This window comes from Monodon monoceros, unplaced genomic scaffold (assembly GCF_005190385.1).
Source record: "Monodon monoceros isolate NGI ecotype Baffin Bay Population unplaced genomic scaffold, NGI_Narwhal_1 Super_Scaffold_19, whole genome shotgun sequence".
Taxonomy (NCBI): Eukaryota; Metazoa; Chordata; class Mammalia; order Artiodactyla; family Monodontidae; genus Monodon; species Monodon monoceros.
Genome location: NW_021703775.1, coordinates 59,250,346 through 59,275,583, shown reverse-complemented (window position 1 = coordinate 59,275,583; position 25,238 = coordinate 59,250,346). Strand labels below are relative to the sequence as shown.

At 45.4% G+C, this 25,238-nt stretch overlaps 1 protein-coding gene across 2 annotated transcripts in view; it reads left to right on the top strand.

The window, feature by feature from the left end:
• Positions 1 to 25,238, top strand: part of VIT (vitrin) — a 123,686-nt gene that overhangs the window by 61,710 nt on the left and 36,738 nt on the right. Inside the window, exons 6-8 of one of the 2 annotated variants that reach the window (XM_029232148.1) lie at positions 4,200 to 4,333; positions 9,006 to 9,083; positions 16,551 to 16,742. In XM_029232148.1, coding sequence (XP_029087981.1) covers positions 4,200 to 4,333; positions 9,006 to 9,083; positions 16,551 to 16,742 — 404 coding nt within the window. Of the gene's footprint in view, positions 1 to 4,199; positions 4,334 to 9,005; positions 9,700 to 16,550; positions 16,743 to 25,238 lie in introns of those variants that run through there. The other variant, XM_029232149.1, reaches the window with a different exon arrangement.

Genomic DNA, 25,238 nt, shown 5'->3' with positions numbered 1-25,238 from the left:
CTGAGCTGGGACAACGAAGAGGCCATCTCCATGCAGAGCATGGATTTCTGACCAGACGCCCACCTTGAGAATGGCAGCCATTCAAAACCTGGCCTCGCTGTGGGCAGTCCCTTTTCTCCGAGCCACGAAGCTGACCCTCAGATTATCCCAGTGCCCTGGTGCCAGGGTCAGGGAGGAGGTGAACCTCAAAGCCATGTTCAGCATCATGCAGGGTGTCTGAGGAATGCAAAGGAGTAGAACTGGTTTTGTTCTTTGAGAGAATATATATGAAGTGCCTCCACCTCAATGAGGGTACACATGAGGTCGCATTTATATAAATTCTCCAAACTACCATGGCTCTGAGTCCCCATCTGCTTCATGAGTACAACCACAGCCTTTCAGGCTCTCTCCCTCCTCTGGTATCTCCTGTGGTGAACAAGCGTCCGGTGCATTCCTCCCCTGGGATTTCTGTCGCCTCCAGGAGTTGACAGACCACTGACTGCCCCAGGATCTGCCCTCCTCTAGGACAATGTCAGGGAACGTGCACGGCCTCCAGTGAAGTCCACTCACAAGATAGGGCATCACTCTCTTCCACAACAGGAACATCTCATGAGAAGACAAGAGTTCTGTTTCCGTGCCTTTCCCAAAGTCTGGGTTTGGGGTCTTATATAACTGTCACAAGGGATCTCAGCCTCCCTGTCCAGCCTGAGAACCCCCGGGCCCACCCCATTCCCTTTAAACAGCCTGAGCAAAGGGAAGCTCAGCCCCTCTTTCCACTCTGAGTGGCAGCTACAGCGCTTCTGACTTTTAAACAAGAATGAGTGCATGAACATTTCCTCAATACAATGGAATATAAATCCAGGGGCAGAATAATTTCTCCAGGGGGGGAATAAAAAGATAAGAGCTATTTCTGTTTCCCCCACTTGTCAGTTAGGGACCATGGGATAATCGGGGTAATTTTTTAAAAACTAATCTGAATTTTCAGCCTATGCCAGTGGTGTGGTGGTAAAGGTTCACCAACCAGCCCTCCTAAATGGAGGGCCGGGGGGTACTGATTTACCAACATCTGTGGTATAAATACTCCCACCGTGGCTGATTTCAAAGTACCATAGTGAAATGAACCGGCACAATCCAGCAGCCTAATAACTGGCTTTCCCAAGCCAGCATGAGTGGTGTCCACACACTGACAGGCCTTCTAATGCAGAAGCAAAAACACTGTCTTCCCATAAGAAAATTTCTAATCTAGCTGGGAGTCAAAGTTAACTCAAGGAATTTTTAGGAAATAGCACAAGACCAAATAAAATCAGAGTCTCCATGGAAAGACAAGATTCGAAGGCATTGTTAGGAAGGGGCATAGCAAAGTCATGGAGAAGGAGGTGTTGGAGAGAAGGCACAGGTTCTCCAGAGCAAAGAGCAGCATGAACAGAGCCACAGGAGTGGGAATCAAGTGGGCCGTCAGGAGAGAAGAGGCCGGCCTGGCTGCAGCTGGGAGAAGTGAGGGGCCCCGACTGAGAGCTGCCTGAAGAAGGGCAGGCAGGGTTGCAAAGACATGATGGAGGGATGAGGACTTGGTGTTGGGAGATGCCCATGGCTTTTGAGGCAACTGTGACCAAGTGGGGCAAACGCAGGATTCCAGGTCATTTAGACCTGGGTTCAAATCCCTACCTTGCAATTTAGAAGTTACAAAATCTGGAGGGAGTCCCTCGACCTGTCTAAGCCTGTCTCTGTGAAGTGGGAATAACAGCATTCCCACTGCTCCACAGCCAGTAGGTTTGCTAGGAGAACTCAGTGAGATCCATTAGTGCAGATGATTCTAAAGCAATTAAGGGCTTTACATGTCAAGTATTATTATCACTTTCTTTCCAAGTTGTTGGGAAGTTGAGTGTTGAAAGTTGTTGACTCACCATGAGGGTGGGAGGGCAGGAAATGGCAACGCTCATTCCTGTAGGGAAGGAAGGGTGTTGATGGGAACAAATCTAAGGACATTTTTAGCTCCCCTGTGCTGTAAATTACAGATACCCAAGGGAGCCATGTTAGGCTCTGGGACAAGGAATTGACATACTGGAGCCCCGGCTTCAATGGAGGCAAAGAGGTAGATATGTCAGTTACTATCACATCAGGATCTAAAACCTTCAAAATCCAAGAAATTAAAGAAACAATTACCAGCCTTTGGGGACTCTTTTAAATAAGTTTAATTTAGCTACACAACTTCGTTCCCTAGCCCAAAATAAAAGGAATAATTTGCTTTTAATAATGTACCACCTTTTGAAATAGTTGGAGTCGTTCTGTGATGTCACAAAACCAAATTGGAAATTGTCAGGGAACAGGTTTTACTTCAGGGAGAACTAGTAGGAATTAAGCAACCAAAGAAAAGAAATTTGAGGCATGGTCATGTCCTGTAATACGAAAGAGAAGGACATCGAACATGGGAAGACAGATGCCAGGCCACGTGATGGGAGCATCGTTCTTGGGGGTTAGGCTGCAGGTCAAGGTGAAGGTTTTCTTACTCTCCCTGCTTTCCTATCTCTAAATAAAGATGGTGGCTGAATATCTCTGATGAACATAGATGCAAAAATACTCAACAAAATACTAGCAAACCAAATCCAACAACACATTAAAAGGATCATCCACCATGATCAAGTGGGATTTATCCCAGGGATGCAAGAATTCTTCAATATCTGTAAATCAATCAGTGTGATACACCGCATTAACATACTGAAGAATAAAACCATATGATCATCTCAATAGATGCATAAAAAGCTTTTGACAAAATTCAGCACCCATTTATGATAAAAATTCTCCAGAAAGTGGGCAGAGAGGGAACTTACCTCAACATAATAAAAGCCATATATGACAAACCCACAGCTAATATCATTCTCAATGGTGAAAAGCTGAAGGCATTCCCTCTAAGATCAGGAACAAGACAAGGATGTTCACTCTCACCAGTTTTATTCAACATAGTTTTGGAAGTTTTAGCCACAGCAATCAGAGAAGAAAAAGAAATGAAAGGAATCCAAGTTGGAAAGGAAGAAGTAAAACTGTCACTGTTTGCAGATAACATGATACTATACATAGAAAATCCTAAAGATGCTACCAGAAAACTACTAGAGCTCGTCAATGAATTTGGTAAAACTGCAGGATACAAAATTAATACACAGAAATCTCTTGCTTTCCTATACACTAATCAGGAAAGATCAGAAAGAGAAATTAAGGAAACAATCCCATTTACCATGGCATCAAAAAGAATACCTAGGAATAAACCTACCTAAGGAGGCAAAAGGCCTGTACTCTGAAAACTATAAGACACTGATGAAAGAAATCGAAAATGACACGAATAGATGGGAAAATATACCATGTTCTTGGATTGGAAGAATCAATATTGTCAAAATGACTAGACCACCAGGACAATCTACAGATTCAATGCAATCCCTATCAAATTACCAATGGCATTTTCCACAGAACTAGAACAAAATTTTTTTAAATTTGTATGGAAACACCAAAGACCCCCAATAGCCAAAGCAATCTTGAGAAAGAGAATGTTCATTGCAGCACTATTTACAATAGCCAAGACATGGAAGCAACCTAAATGTCCATCAACAGAGGGGTGGATAAAGAAGATGTGGTACATGTATACAGTGGAATATTACTCAGCCATAAAAAAAGAATGAAATAATGCCATTTGCAGCAACATGGATGGACCTAGAGATTATCATACTAAGTGAAGTAAGTCAGACAAAGACAAATATCATATGATATCACCCATATGTGGAATCTAATTTTTTTAAATGATATAAATGAACTTATTTATAAAACAGAAACAGACTCACAGATTTTGAAAGCAAACTTATGGTTACCAAAGAGGAGAGGGATAAATCAAGAGCTTGGGATTAACATATACACACTACTATATATAAATTAGATAACCAACAAGCACCCACTGTATAGCACAGGGAACTCTACTCAATATTCTGTAATAACCCATGTAGGGAAAGAATCTGAAAAAGAATGAATATATGTATATGTGTAACTGAATCACTATGCTGTACACCTGAAACTAACACAACACTGTAAATAAACTATACTCCAATAAATTTTTTTAAATGTATAACATGTAGAACAAGAAAAAAAATAAAGATGGTGGCTGGTTTCAAAGTCTGTTATATGTCAAACAGTATTTTTCTGTCCTTTCTTCAAAAAAAAATTTTTTTTTCTCTTCACAGTGGTGTGCTCGATAATTCAGGAGGGAAAATACTTGTTCGGAAAGTTGCTGGACAGTCTGGCTATAAAGGGAGTTACTCCAATGGTGTCCAGTCGTTATCCCTTCCACGATGGAGAGAATCCTTTGTCGTCTCAGGTATGCCCACACCCTGGAGAAATGCTGCCCTACAACTGGCACTTCGGTTAAGTTACCTCACGGGATGAAATGGGCTCTTTTCAGTGTGCCATTAGTTTTAGTTTATGGCCCACCTCATTTCATAAAAATCTGAAGCATTAGTTCTTCTGATAGTTAAGATCATGAAACAATGAATTATAATTTCAGTGATAAATCACTACAAAGTCTGGAAATATTAAAAGGCTCCAATTACTCATTTTAAACACACAGCAGCTATCAGTAAGTCCAATCAAACTTTTAGTTAAGCGAATTACGTTTAATAACTGGATTTTTGAACTACTCCTTTAGTTATGCCAAATGTGCCTCATATCTGGAAGCTTATTCCTTGAGAATTCTGGTAAATGGATAGATAGGGACAGGTTTTTAGAACACTGAGCTACAATTTTATTTGAGATTTCTTTTTTTTAATTAATTGTTTCACTGTTTAGTCCATTCTCACTATCTGGCTCCACAGGATTTTACAGATAATCATTTTCACTCTTTTTTTTTTTTCCCCTCTTCCAAAGAGGTAATATCAATGAACTCATAGCTGTGTTATTTCACAGTAAAAAGATAACCAAGGTCTTTGTACTATCATCATGACCTGCCTGCTCCCCTCTTTTTATTTTTGTGAATTTCCCCAACCTAACTTTTTATTTTGAAAACTTTTAAATTTACAGAAAAATTTAAAAAATAGTACAATGAATACCATATTCTCTTCACCCAGATTCACCAATTGTTAATATTTTGCTATACTTGCTTTATCTATCTATCTATTTATATTTCATTTGAACTGTGTGAAAATAAGCTGTGGGCATGATGACACTTTATCCCTTAATACTTCAGCACACGTATGGTAAGAGCTAAAACATTTTCCTAAATAACCACAGTACCACATCTAAAAAATTAACACTGATACAATAATTTAATAAATATTAATAAATAAGAAATAATAAGAAAAAGTTCTTATTCAGTTGTATCCAACTATCCCCCAAATATTCTTCACAGTAATTTCTTGTTTTTTGGGGGGGTGGGGAATCTACAATCCAATCAAAAATCATCCATTGTATTTAGTTGTCATGTCCATTTTAGTCTCCTTTAATCTAGAACTGTCTACCACCACACTTCCTTTTTTGTTCATAAGCAGTGATGACATTTTTGAAGTCCCAGCCAGTCATCTAGTACTATGTCCACAGTCTGGACCACAAACAGGTCCAGCTATTTCCTCGTGGTTGGATTCAGGTTAAATATTTTGTCAAGGATACTACATAGGTGGTATCATAGCATATCCATTGTGTAGTATCACAACTGGCCATATCAGGAGACACAATAGCATTTTGTCCGTTTGTTGCTGATGCTAAATTTGATTACTTGGATACTTTACCCTATCTCTTCATGGTAAAGATACTTTGTAATTAATAGCAACCTGTAGGGTGATACTTCAAAACAGCATGAATATCTTGTTCCCTCCAAAATTTAACCCAACGATTTTAACATCTATTGATGATCCTTGCTGTAGCAAGAATTACATCAGAAATTGCAAAATTACACTTGTTCTAATTCTGTCATTTCTTCCACACATATTAGCTAGTGTTATTACACAAGGAAGAGGACTTTCCCGCCTCTCTCCACAACTATTTTTTCAAGTACAACTATGGACTCACAGATTGTTTTTTTAAAGTACAATGTGTTATAGTCTATTATCATCATTATTCTTTCTGTTGCTCAAAATTTCCAGGTTTGGCCAGTGGGAGCCCTTCCAGCTTTTGACATGCCTCATTAGCATTTGAGCACAACACAACATTCTATCCTCACCTTATACTTACCCTACACTGGACCTTGAATCTCCCATATTCTTCAAAGAGGCACTGCAGGATTTTTAACTACATTCTAGCAAACCTTTCTGGCATCCCCACAAAATCAGGAGCCATGTGACTCTCCTGAGAAAGAACTACCTACAGAAGACCAACTAAAGCAAGGAAAAGAGAAATGTCTCATAAAATATCAGGCCTTCCAATCTGGGTGGGTTTTTTGCACCTTTAGACACCCCATGTCCCAACCTCTACTATCCATTGATCAGAGTTTTAATAGGACTGCTATCAGACCTTTTAAGATTCTTCTCTAAGCAATCCCTATTTCCTCTTATCTGCGGAATTCTGCACACCTAGGATTCAAATTACACTGGTTTCTATGTCAAATAATGGGAGGTTATCAACCATAGTACCGCGAGCTTTGCCCTGTAACAAAACATTCAGAACTGGGGCCATATAAAAATGCTAAGGTCTAGAATACAAATTTGCCAATCATAGACGTATAATCTCCACATTGGTGTTTACCAAGTAGCTCCTGGCGAAATAAGAGGGTTTCAATCTTTGTTGCCTAGCCTGCAATCCAAGAATCCCAGCAGAGGTTTACAAGGAAAATTAATTCCATGAGAGTAGAGATGATTTGGATTTTTTAAATGAAAATCAATCTGCTGTGATTATTCCCTATAAATCTCAACTTCCATGTCCTCTCATTCAACCTAGTGACATTTAACCAGAAACACTTTCTGCCAATGATAATAAACACATGTGCTTCTGCAATGGCTAGGGGTCTCCAATGAATGAGTTAGGAGAGTGCAATGCCGGCTACAGGTCTCAGCTGGCGGTGGACAGGGCAGGTTCTCCATTGTCCAGAGGCTTCTGGCCAAAAAGGTTTGCTGGATTGTGTCAGAGTCCTTCTCTGAAGGCTCTGATGCCTCCGTGACTTTTCTCTAGGCTTTTATTTCCACTTTTCACGTGTTCCTATGCGTCTTTAATTAATTCACTTTGGTGGGCTGGGAGGGGGCAGGAGAGGGGAGGTGTGTTTTTGTTCAGCACAATCTTTCCACAGTTCAGGGATGGGAAAGGTCCAGCAAGGACCTCCTAAAGCTGCCCATTTGTCCTCTGATCCACATTGCAGAAAACTGAGCTCAGCTCCTTTTCCTTCTGAATAGAAACAGAGAGAACCATAGGATTTTACATGCGAGAAGAATAGGAAATTGAGGGAGCCGGTGTCTCTGCGGCGCTCGCTGTGGATAAAGTGAGGCCCACAGCCAAGGCTCCCTCCTTGGGTCTGAAATAACCTCACTCACTGTCCACCTGGAGCAGGGCCGGCCCAGGGCGAGGACATGCAGGTGCCCAGCCCTGCTCCCAGATGGCTTTTGTGAGATGAAGTAACTCCCATGAGCCCCAACATTTGCCTCTTCCCCACCTGGAGTGACATTTATAGGTAATACCGGAATAACTTCTTTGCATCTCTGTGGTGATACATAGTTCCAAAACTTCTTAACTGTTTTTTTTTTCCTTTAGATCCCTACAGCTTTGTATGGTAAGTTGGTCCACATCATTATCCATATTTTCTGAATTAAAAAACAAAAAAAACCAAAAAAACCCAGAGTCTCAGAGATTGAGGCAGTTAATGAATGGTAAAACAGAAAGGGAAACCTAGATTTTCTTGCTCCCAATCCCAAGTCCCTCCTGAGACCCTGTTATTCTGTCTGCCTCATGACTCTTGCAGTCCCTTGTGCCAGGAGGACCTTTGGTGAAATCGGGCACTAGATTGTGTTCCACCTCCCACCTCCCATTTGACACTCCTCACCTCTCCTCCCCTAGCCCATCCTATAAAAATATTCCCTCAGGTTGAGAGTTTAAAATGCTTTCATTATCAGGTGTAAATATCGAAAAACAGGTGAGACCCCTCCCAAGTTCATTTAAATTTTAACAGAGATCTAAGCACTAAGATAATTCCTCTGTTATTCTTATTGAGCATCTACTACATCCCAGACACTGCTCCAGGCCCTGGGGATTTAATAGCCACCAAGTGAGACAAATTACCTGCCTCAGGGGGGCTTCTACATTCTAGTGACACTTTCCATTTCGTGTGGAATGAAACTCCTTGGTGGAATTTCAAGCCGCACTCCCTGGCGAGGAGGACTGCGGACTGCAGCCTCCTCAGGCATGTTCAGCCACACCAGGCTTGCGGCTTGCCTCCCCAGCCCTGATCGTTTTTTCTTCTTTATGCCTCCGTGGTTTCCCCGATACACATTAGCATTCTTTCTCCTCGCCTGGTATCTAAACTTTCACTCCCTGGGTAGACAACAAATGGTCATTTTCAAGGCCGATCTCTATTTACCTACTTTCAAGTTTCTCTAGTGCCATGGAATTCAAATGGGTCCCACGGGGTCTGTGGAAGTGAGAGGTTGCTGTTCACGTATAGCCAGCCGATGGCCAGAGCTCTCAGCAACCAAGAAAAGAACGTGGGGAGGGTTTTTCCATTCATCTACTGACCTGATTCAACATTCAGAAAGTCCCGTGTATGAAAACTTTACTTCCAGTTCACATCTTCATGGGCAAAATAAGGGTTGCTCATGTTAATCCTGATGGAGGTTTTATTGCCTCCTTTCTAATATTAATAAAACATAGGTGATACAGGAAAACAGAATGCCACTTGACTTTCTCATTGTAATCAACAATTCAGCAGGGAGAGGGGTGTGGAGACTGACTGATTTCATTGAACTCGAGAGAAACAAATCAGCAGGAGGGAGTCAACTTAACAGAATGCAACCATCTAAAACCTCTAGCTCTAGAAATAAATCATTGTGGTTTTTTCCTTTTTTTTTTTTTTTTTGCAGAAGGTAAACCCCAAAAGGGTGTAACCTACCCATCATCTCTTACATATTCATCATCTAAAAGCCCAGCTGCCAAAGCAGGCAAGTGTCCACGTGTGATTTCATTTAAATCTTCTGATTTTGTAAACAGGCAATATTGTGTTTTAGGAGATAGGATAAAAATTAGCAACTTAACCGGTCAAGCTCCACTGACTCCAGTAATATTTTAACAGATGCCAGGAACATGGGCACAGAAATCAATGTGCTGAAGAGTGAGGCTTTATTTTTTGTTTTGCAATTCTGCGATTATCTCTGAGTTTGTGTCATTTTCATTCAGAATGACTGTTGCACTGAATTTTACTGTATAGTTACTTTAGAAGATGACGTGACATTCTGTGTGGAAATGTTCCCTGGCAGCTGAAAGGGAAAAGACTGTCTCTACTTACATATGAAATGGAGGGAAGCAAAGAGGATGATGTGGCCTATGTGATAGCAGCAAGCAGCTCATCTCAACAACCCAAGCCAAAAATACAGTCTGTGAGGTTGTGCCGACCCAGCTTCCTGTGAATCACCAAGGGGGTACAGTAAAACTCAGGCCAGGAAAATACCTTTTTCTAGGTTTCTGTGTGAAAGCAAGAGCTATACTATGCATTATTGTCTTTTCTGGGGGAAGGTATGCTTTGATTTCTCACACAAAGAGAAGCTGTGAGTTGTTTTATGGTGGGATTTAACATTACTTCCAGAAAGTTGAAGAGCTAGCTGATTTTGTTCATGTACTTAAGGTGAATATGGTTTAAGGATAGGCAATAAAAGCTAGCATTTACTGAGCTTTTGCCGTGTGCCAGGCACTGTTCCAAGAGTTTTATCTGATTATTGTATTTATTCACCCCAACAATACCATGGGTATGTACTGCTCTTAGCCCTAATTTACAGTTTGAGGAAAATGCAGCACCAGAGAAGTTTAGTAACTTGCCCTTTGCCACACAGCAAGTAAGTAGCAGAGCTTAGAATCAGATCCGGACAATCTGGCTTCAGAAACCCCTCTCTACACCATTATCCTATGTTTTCTTATGCTAATTTCAGTGTATATAAAGAATCCTGATTTGAGGTACCTTAGCATTCAAATAGGGAATGTTTTTCATTTTTCCACCCCAGTTCCTCTCCAACTGTATCTTTAACGACTTCTTAATTATTCCAGTAATCCAGACCTGTTTTTGTTTGTTTGTTTGTTTTATTGCAAGGAACCACCTGTTCTGTAACCCCGCCCACAAGCTGGCAGTGGGTGGTGGTGCCCTGTGGACCATTTCTGAGATGTCACCTGTCCTCTTCTGGTGTGGGCCGGGGAAGATGACTAGGGGACAAGGTCTCCTTGAGTGGCTGGCCAGTTGGTGGAGGGAGAGTGTCCCTGCCCTCTCTGTTGTCTCGTCCAAGCTCTCAGTGATTTCTCAGCAGGTTTTGTGTGTGGGTATCTGGAGCCGGGGGCAGTGCTCCGCTGTATCCTGGCCCCGTCTCTTTCTCTGAGTTAGGGGCCCCATCCACTGGCAGCAGCACCTTCACACAGAGTCACGGGTGTGGCTGGGATTCTCCTCTTCCCTTTTGGGGCCTGAGGAGACCTAGGATGGGATGAGGTTGGTCGCCTTTCTTGTCCCATCTCGCCTCACCTTTGGCCTCCTGAGCCCCTCCAGCAGCACCCCTCCCCCACTTCAGGAACAGACCCCATGTTCAAGGAAGCCCTCCAGCTTCAGGGACCACATGCCAAGCACTCCCTGTTTCTCCCGTGAGAGGGAGAATACTTCTCGACTCCCAAAATACACCCCCAGACTTCCTCTTTGAGCTCTGCTCCTGCAGTGCACCAGGTGAGCCTGTCAGTGCCGCAGCTCAGAAAGGCCAGCGGGAAACGAGGGCCCCCCACACCCCGCAGGCCCCGTGGTCTTGATGAGAGATTCTCTTGAAGCCCCTTCGTCTGGCTTGGGGAGGACAAAGCGTGAAGGGAGGAAGGGAATATCCTCTTACCCTGAACACTGCTCTTCCCCAGAGGTGGCCTCGGACCCTTCCCCCTCTTCTGGTCCTGTCCTTCTGCTGACGAGCCTGGGTCAGGTGGGGTTGGTGATGGTGCAGGTTCTGCTGGGACAGCCCCACCCATAGGAAGTTCAGTGGCACCTCTTCTCATGCAGAAAGGGGGACTGGGGCCCTCTGACTTTAGTCGTAGCCAGAATCTGGACAACAGGAAGAGTGCTGCACAACCTCCTGTGACTGTAGCCATCAATCAGCAAGTGCTTTCTCTGTGTCAGACACCCGTCCTACACAGTGACCCTGAGGCAGGGTGCCGGGTCACCCTCGTTCCAGATAAGGTTCAGCCCCTGCCCAAGGGTCCCCGCTCTGACCGGCCCCTACAGCACTCAAAATCTGATCGCATCCCCTCGAAGCAGGTCAAGTTGAAGGGAGAGTGGGTGGAGGGGAGAGAAGACAACTACAGCCAAATGACAACTTAGTTGATAAAATCCATTGGTTTCTACATCCTCCATAGCAGAGATCGTTTTCAAAATTTCTCTATCTGCCCCAGGCACCGTGGTCCAGCTTAGCACTGCCCACCCCAGCAGGCCTGACTCACGGACGGCCAGGAGGATTGTGGAGGAGACGGGCGCCTTCTCACACTTGGCTGCCACGTACTTTATTTTTATTTTATTTATTTTATTTTATTTCATTTTATTTTATATTTTTTGGCCACGCTGCTCGGCTTATGGGATCTTACTTCCCCGACCAGGGATTGAACCCGGGCCCTCAGCAGTGAATACGCAGAGTCCTAACCACTGGACTGCCAGGGAATTCCCATGCTGCTACGTACATTTAAAATTAGCAAAAGCCATAGCCAGAACCTCAGGCATTGCTACTGTCATCTGTCCCCTCTACCAAAACACCTCTACCTTCGATGACACCATCACCATGTATCTCTATCAGCCTCCTATCACAGGTTTATTCATGGTTGTCGGAGTCTGAAAAATTAAGTTCATTCATTCACTCACTCATTCAATAACCATGTAGTGAGCACCTGCTCTGTGGCAGACTCTGAGCTCAGCTATAAGGATTCCAACATAAAAGGGATACTGGGGTCTCATCCAGCTTCAAGATTAGAGGAACCTCTCTTTCAAGAGACAGTCCCACCGTGGAGTGAGTTTCACCAATTCAAATAAAAAATTCCACTGAGAACCGTAAAAGGGAGGCTCCCTTTGTTGCTACTCTTCCTTCAGTGATAAAATTCCTTTAGAAATGGAAGGAAGCAGAAGAAATGAAGATGTGAGGGCCAGCAGCTGCTCAGGCCCCAGCATGCCCCTGCAAGACGCTTCCTGATCTCTCCAAGAATGTGAGTGAACAGGTAACTCGGGTTAGGACGACCCCCCAAAGCATAGCAACCCTCTTTCATGGGAAATTATCTCACTCACAAAATAGGATGCATCTTGCTTTGCCATGTGCAGATCCTGCTGAGAAAACACATTCCTGAGATTTAAACGCTGTTCCCAAGGCAGTTAGCAGCCATTAAACAGGCAGCTGGTATTTGGCTGGAGTCTCAAGCTACTCTGAGCTCAATAAAAACAGGTAAGTGTCAGTTTGTAGAAGTTCCCCCAAAGCTGAGAAGGCACATTGCCGGCACCGCGACAAGAGAAGGGAAAGTAAATCTTTACTCTTGCTGAGCTAGAGTGTCAGGAAAACCCCCTCCTGACTCCCCTTGGTCATCCCTTGCCCTGGAAGAAAATCAAGCCCAAGTTTATTGTAATACGTTTGACTGTTCAGGGACCTTCTGCCCTCACTGCCAACACCCTCCAAGGCCACCCCTTCACCCTGTCTTGAGAGTAAGATTACTTCCACCAGAACTCTGGAGACCTCAGGCCACCCTCTGAGGGGAACCCCATTCAGGAATCTTGAAGTGACTCATGACTTCTACTTTGTTCCCCTTTTGTGGGAAAAAGTATGGAACTTGGCATCAAACAAATGTGGGTCCAAATCCTGGCTCTGCTACCTGCTGTCCATGTGACCTGAGACTCGTTTCTTGACCTCTTGGAGAATCTGTCCCTTGTCTTAAAAATGGGAATAGTTGGCTGACTTTCAGGATTGTGATTAATATCATATGTGAATGCTTCTGTAAAAGAGGTGCATAGTAGATGCTCAGTGAATATTAAGCTTCCTGCCCTCATGTAGAACCCTGAGGCATGTTCTAAGTTCTCACGGGAAGAGCCAAATCCTTCCCTGTCGCTCTGACCCCAAGGTGTTGCTGCTAAACTGGTTTCAATTTCCTTCAGTCACCTCATATTTGACACCTACTGAAGGCCCTGTTTTCCACTGGGGGAGAGGGAGGCATATCACGACGATGTCAGCATCTGTCATTTATCGAAGGCCTACCACGTGCCAAGCACTGTGCGGCCCCCTTACAGACATGATCTCTACCTGTGACAACAGCCCCCCAAGTAGGTCTGACCGTCCCCATTTTCCAGCAAAGGGAGCCAGGCTCAGGAAGCTGAAGAAAGCCTAGTGGCCAGGCTGGCGCTGGCTGTGGTTCTCAAATCAGATTTCCAAGGCCCAGCCCAGATCAGTGAATCAGAATCTCTGTGGGTAGGGCCCTGGATCACCTCCACTGTGATGCTAATGATGACCGGGTGTAGGAAGCTGGGAGGCCCTCTCGGTGCTGTTGAGAAGGTGGTTGTCTGGAGCTGTTCTTGACCTTGTCCAAAGAGTAATACATTAAGAGTCTAAGGGAAGTTTTGAAATGTTTTCCCATGAAAATCGTTGAAAAGAGACCAAACTCCCATGTATCTGAGGTTGTACGAAGAAACTATTCTGGTGGTTTTATTTCACATTGCTCCAAAAGAACCTGGTCCCGTGAAGAATTCACTTTGGGTCACATCAGGCATTGCGCTCAGCAAGGAACTGGAAGCATCGGGGCAGAGTAGCTTCTCTATCTCTCTCTTAAAGACAGTTATATCCTGTGAAGGAGAGCAGGCAAAAACGACTAGGTCTTGCGTGGAAGATAGTGGAAGACCAGGGACTTGGCTCTGCTGGCTGAATTTACGATGTGCTTGAAGACATCTGTGTTCTATGCAAGTAACAGAAATTGCTGCCCTCAGGATATTTAATCTGCTCTCTAGCAAAGCAATACCAGCAAAGGCAAACTGGGGGCGTTCAGAAACCTCAGAATTAGCCAATGGTGTGAGAAAAAGATAATCCAGATCCTCCATAGCCAATGAGTTTAAAGTGGCAAAAATATTGACTATTTCCAAGTAGAAGTTTTATTTTTAACTTAATTAATTGAGGTTTAATTAATACTTTGCAAGTAAAATGTACTGTCAGTTTATTTATATATTTCTCTCCAAGTTAGTAATTATAGCCTATTTCATAAAATATACAAGTGATTCTATTAAATGGCTTTTCTCTGTATGAACCTGGGCCTGCATCTCCCTAAAGAGGCATTACTGCCTGGTAGCGTTTACCAGAGGGTATAACAGAAGAGTACTTTAGAGAAATTAGAAACTTCCCTAGGACTTGTTATGAAAGCTCAATTCCTTTAGAGTAATGGAAATGTCATAAATCACACTAGTTTTGCCCAAGGATGGCGTGAAGACTGGCTGAACCCCCGAGGCCGCTGCCAGCTCTTTAGCAATCTGTCTGGCACAGTCTCCAGGTGGCTTTAAAGGCAACCAACTGTTAGCAAACATCAGGGTAAATGAGGGATCCACTTCCTGCCTTGCCGGGCTAATGCCTGCAAGAGCAGACAGGACAGCCGAACTCCAACCCAATCCCAGGGCGGTGAGTGCTGACCTGCCCTCCCAACAGGAGGTAATAGCGTCAGGGTGGGGAAATGAGCAGGTGCCAGTGCTGAGCAGTGGGTCCAAACACCCGACGCCACCTCACATTTGTCTACATGGCTGGACAGGGCTGTGGTCTGACACTGCCCAGCATGCTGTACAATGTCAAAGAGGAGGTTTGGTGGTTCCCATGAAGAGTACAGCTCCTTCTATCTCAGATGCTACCCCCACCTTGGCCTGCTGTTCTGTGACCAAAGATACTTCATCCCTAAGCAGAGTTAAGGCTAGAGCTGGGATGCTGTCATAGGCTGAAAAACGACCCCCGAAAACATATCCATGTCCTAATCCCTGGAACCTGTGAATGTTTTCTTATACGGCAAAAAAGGGGAGTGGGGAGGAAGGCAGGGGGGCTTTGCTGGTGTGATTAAGTTAAGGATCTTTAGATGGGGAGGTTATCCAGGATTGTCTGGGGGCAGGGTTGTGAAGGAGACTAAATGCAATCACACGTATCCTTAAAAGAGGGAGGTAGGGCTTCCCTGGTGGCGCAGTGGTTGAGAGTCCGCCTGCCAATGCAGGGGACACGGGTTCACGCCCCGGTCCGGGAAGATCCCACATGCCGCGGAGTGGCTGGGCCCGTGAGCCATGGCTGCTGAGCCTGTGCTCCGCAACAGGAGAGGCCACAACAGTGAGAGGCCCGCATACCAAAAAAAAAAAAAAAAAAAGGGGAGGCAGAGGGAGATTTGACACACACAGAGGAGAAGGCCACATGGAGATGGAGCAGAGGGAGAATTGAAGATGCTCGCCTTGAAGACTGCAGGGGTGGGGCCACAAGCCAAGGAATGCCAGCAGCCACCAGGAAACGGAAGAGACAGGGAGCAGATTCTACCTTAGAGCCTCTGGAGGGAGCTCAATCCAGTGACACTGATTTCCAACTTTCAGCCTCCAGAACTGTGAGAGAATAAATTTCTGTTGTTTTAAGCCACTGAGCACATGGTAATTTGTTAGCATCCCCAGGAAACTAATAGAGATGCACAGGTGTAGAAGTTGGCATACCTGCCATGGGTCCAGCAGACACAAGTGACTGGTGGCTGTTGTTCCCTCCCAGGGCTGCGGCGCCGTTCACTTTGGGGACCATGTTTTGTCTCCTTCTGGCGCAGACCCACAGTTCTCAATACGACGACAAGGCCCAGTGGGCCCCTTGTCCCCATGCCCTCAACCTAACAAATTCAGACTCGTTTAAAATTATGGAAACAATCTAAATCATCACACAGGGATGAAGAGCACAATTCAGAAGAATCATCTAGATGGTCCTTACCATCTAATTAGTTCCGATACCCCATTTTATAGCTGAGGAAACTGGGGTCCAGAGGAGTTAGTCGGCTAGTCATGAACCAAATGTAAACTAGAACATCTAAGACACATTGTCTAAAATGGTGAAAGACCTGAAAGTACACCCTATCCCCAGGCCAACACTAACTGAAACAGCAAAAAAATACATTCATGAACCATTGCTTCTGGTGTATGGAAAATTAATTTGACAGTTAATCATGTTTGGCCTTGTCTATGTTAATGTTGTTTTGAGCTGTCTTTTAAGTATTTTGTTATTTCATCTTTGGTTTGTTTATTGGCTTATTCCTCCATCCAGATTGTACATTGCTCCACAGCAGCTAGCACAGGACTTTGCTCATAGCTAGTGTTCAAGAAATATTTATTTCTGTCCTGAAGAGCCTACCGTCTGTTTTGTAAGACCCAGTGTAATTCCACTTTCTTACAGGTGAGACCACAAAAGCCTATCAGAGCCCATCAGCTCCAGGGACAACCGCACAGCCAGTCCCCCTGATGCAAGTACTGGGGACCACCGCAGTTGAAGGCACCCATACCACCTTGCCAAAGCCACCCCCATCTGCAGGCTCTACCACCAGCAGCCTCAGACCACAGCCTGTGGGCCAGAGAAGCCAGGAGCTGGGTCAGTAGGTAGACTGTGTGTTGCCATGTGCTAGAAGAGTGGAAGACTGGGATTTTAGAGTTAGTAGCTCTGTCTGAATGCCTGTGTATGAGCCCATCTCCCACCTTTTAAGCTGGGCGAGGGGAGAGCGCCAGAGACCTGGGCCAGGGGTGTGTGTCATGCCCTCCCGGATTCAAGGGGTAAACCTGAGCCCAGTAATAATTCAGGACCAAGCTAAAAGCTACGCAAACTATGTAGAAGGGACTTAATATAGATTTGAGAATAGGACTGCTGTTAATCGTACTTGGGAAGGTAGGATATGATGTGAAACTTTCCCATTGCAAAATCCCCATTTCTCCAAAAGTTCAGTTGAAGGGATAATAGATTTCTATGTAAACACTGTTGGGTTTTGTTTTGTTTTAAGGGACAAACTGAATACTCCTGGAAGTCTTCAAATATTAGAAGCAAACAAAACAAAAAGAATCCCTTTAGGAAAAGCCAGATAGCTCACGTTTTTATTCCTTTTCTGATTGCTTTTTGTCTGCCCACTTGTTATCCATTTCTTAAATCATGTTTTAGGTTTTACCAAAGTCCAGTTTATGGAATTAATCTCAGTATTACTTCAGATACGACCTTAGGAGCCCATCTGATGATCCAAACACCCGTTTTACACAGGCTTCTACACCAGGCTTCCTGGGCAATGAGCGCACCTATCCCAGCTCTAAAGGTCTTCTGGCAAGAGGGCGGGAAATTCCACAGCGGGAGCGTCCCTGTTGTCTCAGCTACTTTTTCCAAATATTTCCCACCTGGTGCCACTTTTTCCTCCTAGGAAGAAGTGCCCAGGACTCGTTCTTTCAGCCTCACCTCCAGCTTCCTAACGTCAGTGCCTTGTAGCACGACCTTCCCGCCTTCCATGTCAGAGACCAGCTCTCTAGTCATCTTTCTATTCAACAAATCCAAACACTTTCAATGTGCTAGACATTCTTCTAAGCACCTGACAAATATTAACCTATTAAATCCTCAGAACAGCCCTAGAAAGTAGATACATTACTTCTAATTTGACTAATTCATCGTACTGAGGAGGAAACCAAGGAGTAGGTCAGTGAGGCAACTGGTCCCCAGCCACACAGCTGGGAAGCAGCAGAGCCGAGATTCACCCCCAGCAGCCAGCTCTCCATGAATCCCCTTGCAGGAGACATCCCTTCCATAAACGAACACCCGAGGCACTAACGATGCGGCACAGAATCAGGGGCCTGACCTGCCTTGACATCAGTGGGGTGACAAGATTCAAGGGTCCTAGACACAGCCAATTCCCGCTGTGATCGCTAAGCAACAGTAACAGAACGCACAGTCCGTTCTCTCCCTGTGCCAGGCACCCTGTATGCATTATTTTATTTACTCTTCCCCAAAACTCTATGAAATAGGGAGTATTATTACTACATTGGATGAATGACTCATGGAAGAAGCTATAATATAAAGTCCCCAAATAAAAATACCATACAAATAATTTCTGAAATATATCAGACACTCCCCCACCATCTTGGTTCTTTCAAAGACTTTTGAGTAGCTGAGTGAGTGGGTGTCTCCTTAGAGGATGTCAGTTTTTACATAACACACATAATTAAGCCCGGGGCATATTTATTTGGCTACACCAGGAGCTTGGAAATCCTGTTACAAGTTGGGCCTGTGCTTATGGAAAACCTCAAGCAACCTGAAGCAGTGGCCCCCAGCCTGGCAAAGCTTCCTTATTCCTGGCCTGGGGACAGGAGCTTTGGGCAGCAGCCTCGCAGCCCATCAGTGTTCACTCTTCATCCTGGTCCAGCACCCACGTCCATGCTGCCCCACAGACTGCTAGACAAATATGCAGGGCAAGCGCTCCGTGCAGCCTGTGCCCTAATTGCTAAGAAAGGAGCCAAACTGGGGAGGGAGGAAGGAAGAGAAGACTTTTTAAAATGCGTATGGCCTACTCAAAGGATTTTCTGTAGGAATGAAGAAGAGTGAAGACTGGTGTCTGAATGCCTATGTTTCTTTGAAAATAACAGCCTTATTGAGATACTTTTCACCTACCATACAATTCACCCCTTTAAAGTGCACAGTTCAATGGTTTTCAGTATACTCACAGGGTTGTGCGACTGTCACCACAGTCAGTTCTAGAACATTTTCATCACCCCAAAAAGAATCCCCACCCCCACTGACGGTCACTCACCGTGTCCCCCTAAGCCTTCCCTCCCCCAGCCCTGGACAACCACCAGTCTACTTTCATGAATGCCTGTCCTAGTGCTTGCCTACAGATATTCACTGTGACATTTTAGCCCAAGCATATTAAATAATGTTTAATATATAGATAATTTCTTCAAATAGCTGAAAATATTCTGTTAATTATGAGAGCAACTCTTCTGCTGATGGACAAGCAAGTTGCTGTTGATGCATTTATGAAGTGGTTTTTTCCTTTCATATACGTGACTACAGTCAAAAGATTCTAGGGCTTCCCCGATGGCGCAGTGGTTGGGAGTCCGCCTGCCGATGCAAGGGACGCGGGTTCGTGCCCCGGTCCGGGAGGATCCCACGTGCCGCGGAGCGGCTGGGCCCGTGAGCCATGGCCGCTGAGCCTGCGCGTCCGGAGCCTGTGCTCCGCAAAGGGAGAGGCCACAACAGTGAGAGGCCAGCGCACCGCAAAAAAATAAAAAGATTCTAGAAGTGACTGTAGATAGGGCGTGCAAGCAAAACCTGATCCATCTGTTCATTCAAAACCAGCATTTGCACTTACAGGAATATATCCTAAGGTAATTATCAGCCAAAGTCAAAAGAAGCCTGGACACAGATGTTGTTCATGATAGAAAAATAGATGGAGATGGTTTAATCGTCCATTGTCAGAACAGTTAAAGAAATTACTATACAGCTATTAAAATATGTGCACTTCCTGACAGAAGATTGGTCTGTGACGGGTTGTTAAGTCAAAGAAACAGGCTACGAAACAGGATGGGTACCAATCTCATGTTTTATAATTATGTTTTTGCACATGAGAACATGTGCATAGAAAAAGGGATAGAACACTATATCCCAAAATTGTAAACCAGCCACTGCTGTATAGAGGCATTGCAGATTCCTTACTACCCATAGTGTGTATTTTGACAGTCAGCCTGTGTTCGCTTTAGAATTAGAAAACAGAGCTATTTTGAGTTTGTGTCCAAATAACTGGAATGAAGACACAGGGAATGAAAGTTAAGGCAGATAGATTTGATTCTAAGAAAAACTGATATTTTCCCATGACCTCTTATCTCTTCCCTTCCATGAAACTTGGTTCTTTCCCTCAGTTGCTTTTTATGTGGTCCCCTTTCCCCGAAAATGGACTTTGCATCTCTCTTTACAGAATCTCCCATCTCCCTTCTCCCTTTTCAAGCCTTGCTGCAGAAAAATTGCCCGGTGAATAATGAATGCTGAAGTGTATTTGATTCTCCCACAGAGTAATTAAGGATAACCCATTGTGTACCCTTAAAAATGACTGAAAGCTAATGCTATTTGCATCAATGCCATGTTAATGCAGTTTAAGCAAATTGCTAAATGTTAAGTGACATTTCTATTGAAGGATTACTTTAACCACCTCAGGAGTGGCACAGCTGAATTATTGTAAGAATAATGAAGTATAAAGAAATATAGCACTTTAGTAAAAGATGCTTACTTTGACAGTTGTGAAGTACAAGGGTTACTGTTACCTGGAATTTTCAGTTAGTGTTTTGAGTTAAATCCTTTTTTTTTTTTTCATTTCAATGCCTCCTCAGGGCAGGTTCAGAACACCCAAGGACAAACTTTACCTTGGTTCTGACCTTGGTAATGTCTTGCTAGGACGGATCAAGGAAAGAATGGGAACAGTTAGATTAAAATTCATGCTCTGACCAGTCCAATGTTATTACAGATTTCTGGTCCACCACCACCTACACTAACAGCCAAAATACCCCCTGAACTAATCCAGGCAAGAATCTGAACTCACCTTTCTAGCTACTGACGAAAGTTAAGCTTGTTTACATGGGGTTTGTCTTTCCAAATCCTTGTCATTTGACTCAGATTTGGACAGAAAGCATTAAACCAGATATGCCAACAAAAGATACTGCTCAAGGGCCCAACTTGTAAGGAAAGTAAGGAAGCCGTTAAATAAGCAAAGCTTTCACAATCGCTGTTCCCCAGAGGCAATTTTGTGGAGGTTGTGATAGAAATTCCTAAGGATTCAGTAACTAGGCTCTTACAAACCTGAAAAGGGATACTCTCTCGGGTTTATACTTGAGGAACAAGGGTCAAAGAAAGAGAGAAATTTTTATCATTTCCCAGGAAAGGGCAGAGCCAATTTTGCCTGAGTAGTTCTGCGATATGGGGAACAGAAATACGTTCTCTCTCCAGGAATTCTCCTATGAATTACGACACTCCCTGGCTCCCCTTTCTTCACTTCTGTGTGCATCTCTTCAAGGTTTGGCCCAAGAACTGGGAGTGCAGAGAGAAGAAACAAGTTCTCTTCTCTGAGATGCTGTTGAGGCCTGCAGAGATGAGAAAGAAAAATCTCACCCGGTTAGATGCTTGCCACAAACTCTGCTTGGGGCCTGGGCCATGAGTTGACAGACTTGAGAGACAATTTCCTTTGTAGCCTTGGGGCACTAGGCACAAGAAGAGTCCAGGCCTTTCTCTTGCTGGGGGATACCTGTCTGTCCTCCACAAGTTCAAAGAGTCCTAGAGACTGTGGGTTCTGTTTTGTTTTGATTCCAGATGGGAGGAGCGGCTCCACCGGGTCCCCTGGACAGGGCTAAGAGCTTCGATGGCTTCACAATTGCACCGCTGGCAACGTACATGCTGCTGTTCAGGACAAAGGGCTTAAGGATCAGATCGCTGGGCAGGCCAAGGACTCCAAGGCCATTTTAGACCCTAACAGGCCCGTAGGACAGTTCAGGCAGCCAAGCCCGGGGCACTGCTTCCTCTAGTGCCCTTGGCCAGGATCTGTGCGTCCTCTGAAACCCCCAAAAGTAGAGCCAAGCACAGAAAGCTCGGCTGACTTCCAAGGTGCTTTCATCAGGGGGCAAAATAAGAGAAAGCAGACTGCTGGTTGCATGTGAATCAACTGACCCTGTATAATCCCTCCGGGGATCCAAGGGCAGGATTCTCCGGAGCTGCTTTCCAGAAACCTGGCGAGGCTGCCCACTGCTTGCCGGCCCTGCTCTGCGGCACTTAACAAACACCTTCTCCCCGCACCTGCTGGCCTCTGCCGCTCACCTCCAGGTCATGCCAAGTTGTTTTAACTCTAATAAGCATCTGTTTGCTCTGTCCGTTCCCAGTGTGCCAAGAGTACGTCTCTGCCAGTCCAGACACCCAAGGGCTGTCAGGGGTTTGGGTCGGCTGGAGAGGCACCCCCGCCCCCCCCCCCCCCCCGCCATCCCAGGACCCACCTCTGGGACATAGAGCAAGACGCAGACACACGCCGCCAATCAGACTCGGCTTGGGGGATGATGGCAACAAGGCGCTTCTTTGACCTCCAGCTTGTGTTCTTTCCTGCCCAGCAACCCAAAGCTGTTTTGAGCATTTGATCCCACTCCCTTTTTTTTTTCTTTTTTGCGGTACGCGGGCCTCTCACTGTTGTGGCCTCTCCCGTTGCGGAGCACAGGCTCCGGACGCGCAGGCTCAGCGTCCATGGCTCACGGGCCCAGCCGCTCCGCGGCCTGTGGGATCTTCCCGGATCGGGGCACGAACCCGTGTCCCCTGCATCGGCAGGCGGACTCTCAACCACTGCGCCACCAGGGAAGTCCTGGTCCCACTCCCTTTTTATAACCCTTCATAACCTTCCCCCTGGGTCTGTAGCTCTGAGCCTCCCTTTCTCCTCCGTTCTCTTCATGCTCCAGTAATTAACGAAAGCTCTATCTCATTGACCGCACAGATGCTCCCAGCTCTTCTCACCCTCAAATCCTGCCCCTTTCTGTGGCTCCTCCCCCTCCACCGTCACCCCTGCAGCTTTGCTTTGAGCACCTCAGACCCTCCCGCGGACCCCCGCGTGCCCCTGCCTTGGGGCCCCTCCTCCCCCACGCCACACAGGCCTGGACAGTGGCGAAGCCCCACACTTGCTCCCGCAGGCTGGGGAGAACTCGCAGGCGGGGTCTTAGCTACTCTTCGACAGGCTCTCACTTCCCACATAATCATGCATTTCAGACAAGTCACCCAATTCCTCAGCTAGAAGATCAGCAGATCGTAGAATTGGAAAGAATTGTATAAAGGGCCTCTGATCTAATTTCCCACCAAACAAATGCATCCCTTATGGCGTGACAGAGACTTTTGCCCTGTGTAGGATAACTTCCCAGTCCCATTGTTAGACATACTATCTAGAACTTAAGCCTGCTGCTCCTAATTTTTCTAAACTACTACTTCTCAAAGTGTGGTCCGGGGACCTGCTTTCAGGCCTTCTGTGAGGCCCTCACTTCTCTGCGTACAGAACTGTGTGAGGCCAGATTTTCTTCATACCCTTCAACAAAAACGAGATTTCACCACAGATTGACTGCAGGAACTGACATCAGATTCTAGCTGCCTTCTATTACGTCAGACACTGAAGAAATGTGCCACTCTTCTCACTGAATGCTTTTGTTTCAGAAGGCATTTTTCATAAAAAATGTTAGGATAGGTCTATTGTTGTTTTTAAGTGAATAAATAGTAAAATAGATGGATAGTTAATACTCTGTTTCAGATGAGAGGATGCACAGTTTTAATTTTTTTTTAAGATTTATTTAATTTATTTATTTATTTATTTATTTATTTATTTATTTAATTGGCTGCGTTGGGTCTTCCGTTGCTGTGCGCGGGCTTTCTCTAGTTGCAGCGAGTGGGGGCTATTCTTTGTTGCAGTGAGAGGGCTTCTCATTGCAGTGGCTTCTATTGTTGTGGAGCACAGGCTCTAGGCATGCAGGCTTCAGTAGTTGTGGCACACGGGCTTCAGTAGTTGTGGCTTACAGGCTCAGGAGCACAGGCTCAGTAGTTGTGGCACACGGGCTTAGTTGCTCTGCAGCATGTGGGATCTTCCCGGACCAGGGCTCGAACCCGTGTCCCCTGCATTGGCAGGCGGATTCTTAACCACTGTGCCACCAGGGAAGCCCTTTAATTTCTAATATGAGAAAAATCAGTAGATGTAGCCAACACAAACAGAGGCTCTTTGGGGGTCTTCAATATTTTTAAGGGCACAAATTTGCGAGCCTTTCAAATATATGAAAGTAGCCTCCATGTCCTCCGTTATGTCTCATCTTTTCTGGGAGAAATTTCTCTCATCCCTCCAACAGGTCCTTACGTGACTCAGCATCACACCCTCGAGCTAAACCACAGTCTGTCAGTGACTGGGAACAGAGCACACAGAGCAGGACACGATGCCTCAAGGGCTGTGCCCGGGGAACTGCCTCTCGCCCTAAATACTCTGGTTCCATGAAAACACCCCAAGTTCCTTGTGGGGGGGGTTCTGTCTCATCATCAGCTCATCTCCTACTGAACTGGCAATCACTCAAGCTCCCAGGGTCTTTTCCCAGGTATTTCTACAGAAGCAGGTCACCCCAATCCTGTAGTCTTCCTGAATCTTAATTCTGTCATTGAATATACTAACCATCTTCCAGCTTCTCTGTCATCCACCAAATTGATTAGCATGCCACCTATCTCCCTTCCAGTCACTGATAAAATTACATCACATGGGACAGAATTTCATGAGCCCCATTAAATATCCCATCTGTGTTTAGGGCAAACCATTAACAGACCCAGGCAGCTATGTATGGACCTAATGATGTTGTCGTCGGCCTCAATATTTCATCCTCTCCTCCACGGGACACTGAACTTATGACCCAGAGTGATTCCTGCTTCCTCCTCCCACTATGCTTTCTGCCCACAGGTGTAACTTGACACGTCCCCAATGTAAGCCACCACTTCCACTGCAGGGGAACTGTTCTTTAATTTAAAAAAAATTTACTGAGCGTACTATATGTCAGACACTGTGCTGTTAGAACTACAAAGATGACTCAGATATTTTCAGATTCTAGAATTCTGGGGCCTCCTCCAGCCCCCATAGGCAGACCCCCGCCCCTCCTTCCGGGATCCTCTGAGACGGGACTGGAGTGACTGAAGCTAAACTCGGGGACTTTTCCTTGGAACCATCCTGTTGCTGCCTGGCTTCACGGTACCATGAGCTCTGTTTGATCAGCTAAGCTTCACTGGCCTGGAAACCTAACGGTGGAGTTGATGTTGTTTCCATGAGAAGAGGCTGCCAAACAAATATTCCACACGGAGCTTTGGAGGGAACCCACCTGTTAACCCGGGACTGCTGACGCATTGCCGGCGTGACAGCCCATGCCCAGGACCTCTGACTGTCCTCGGCCTTCTCTGACAGCCCTTGTGTGTCGGGCCGCAGGCACGAGGCTCCTTTGGCACAGCTGCAGCTGCTCTCCGAGTGCCCCCATCTCACCGCAGCCAGAGGAAGTTCTCCAAGGGAAATGTGCAGCCCTCGGGGCATGAAGCCAGGCC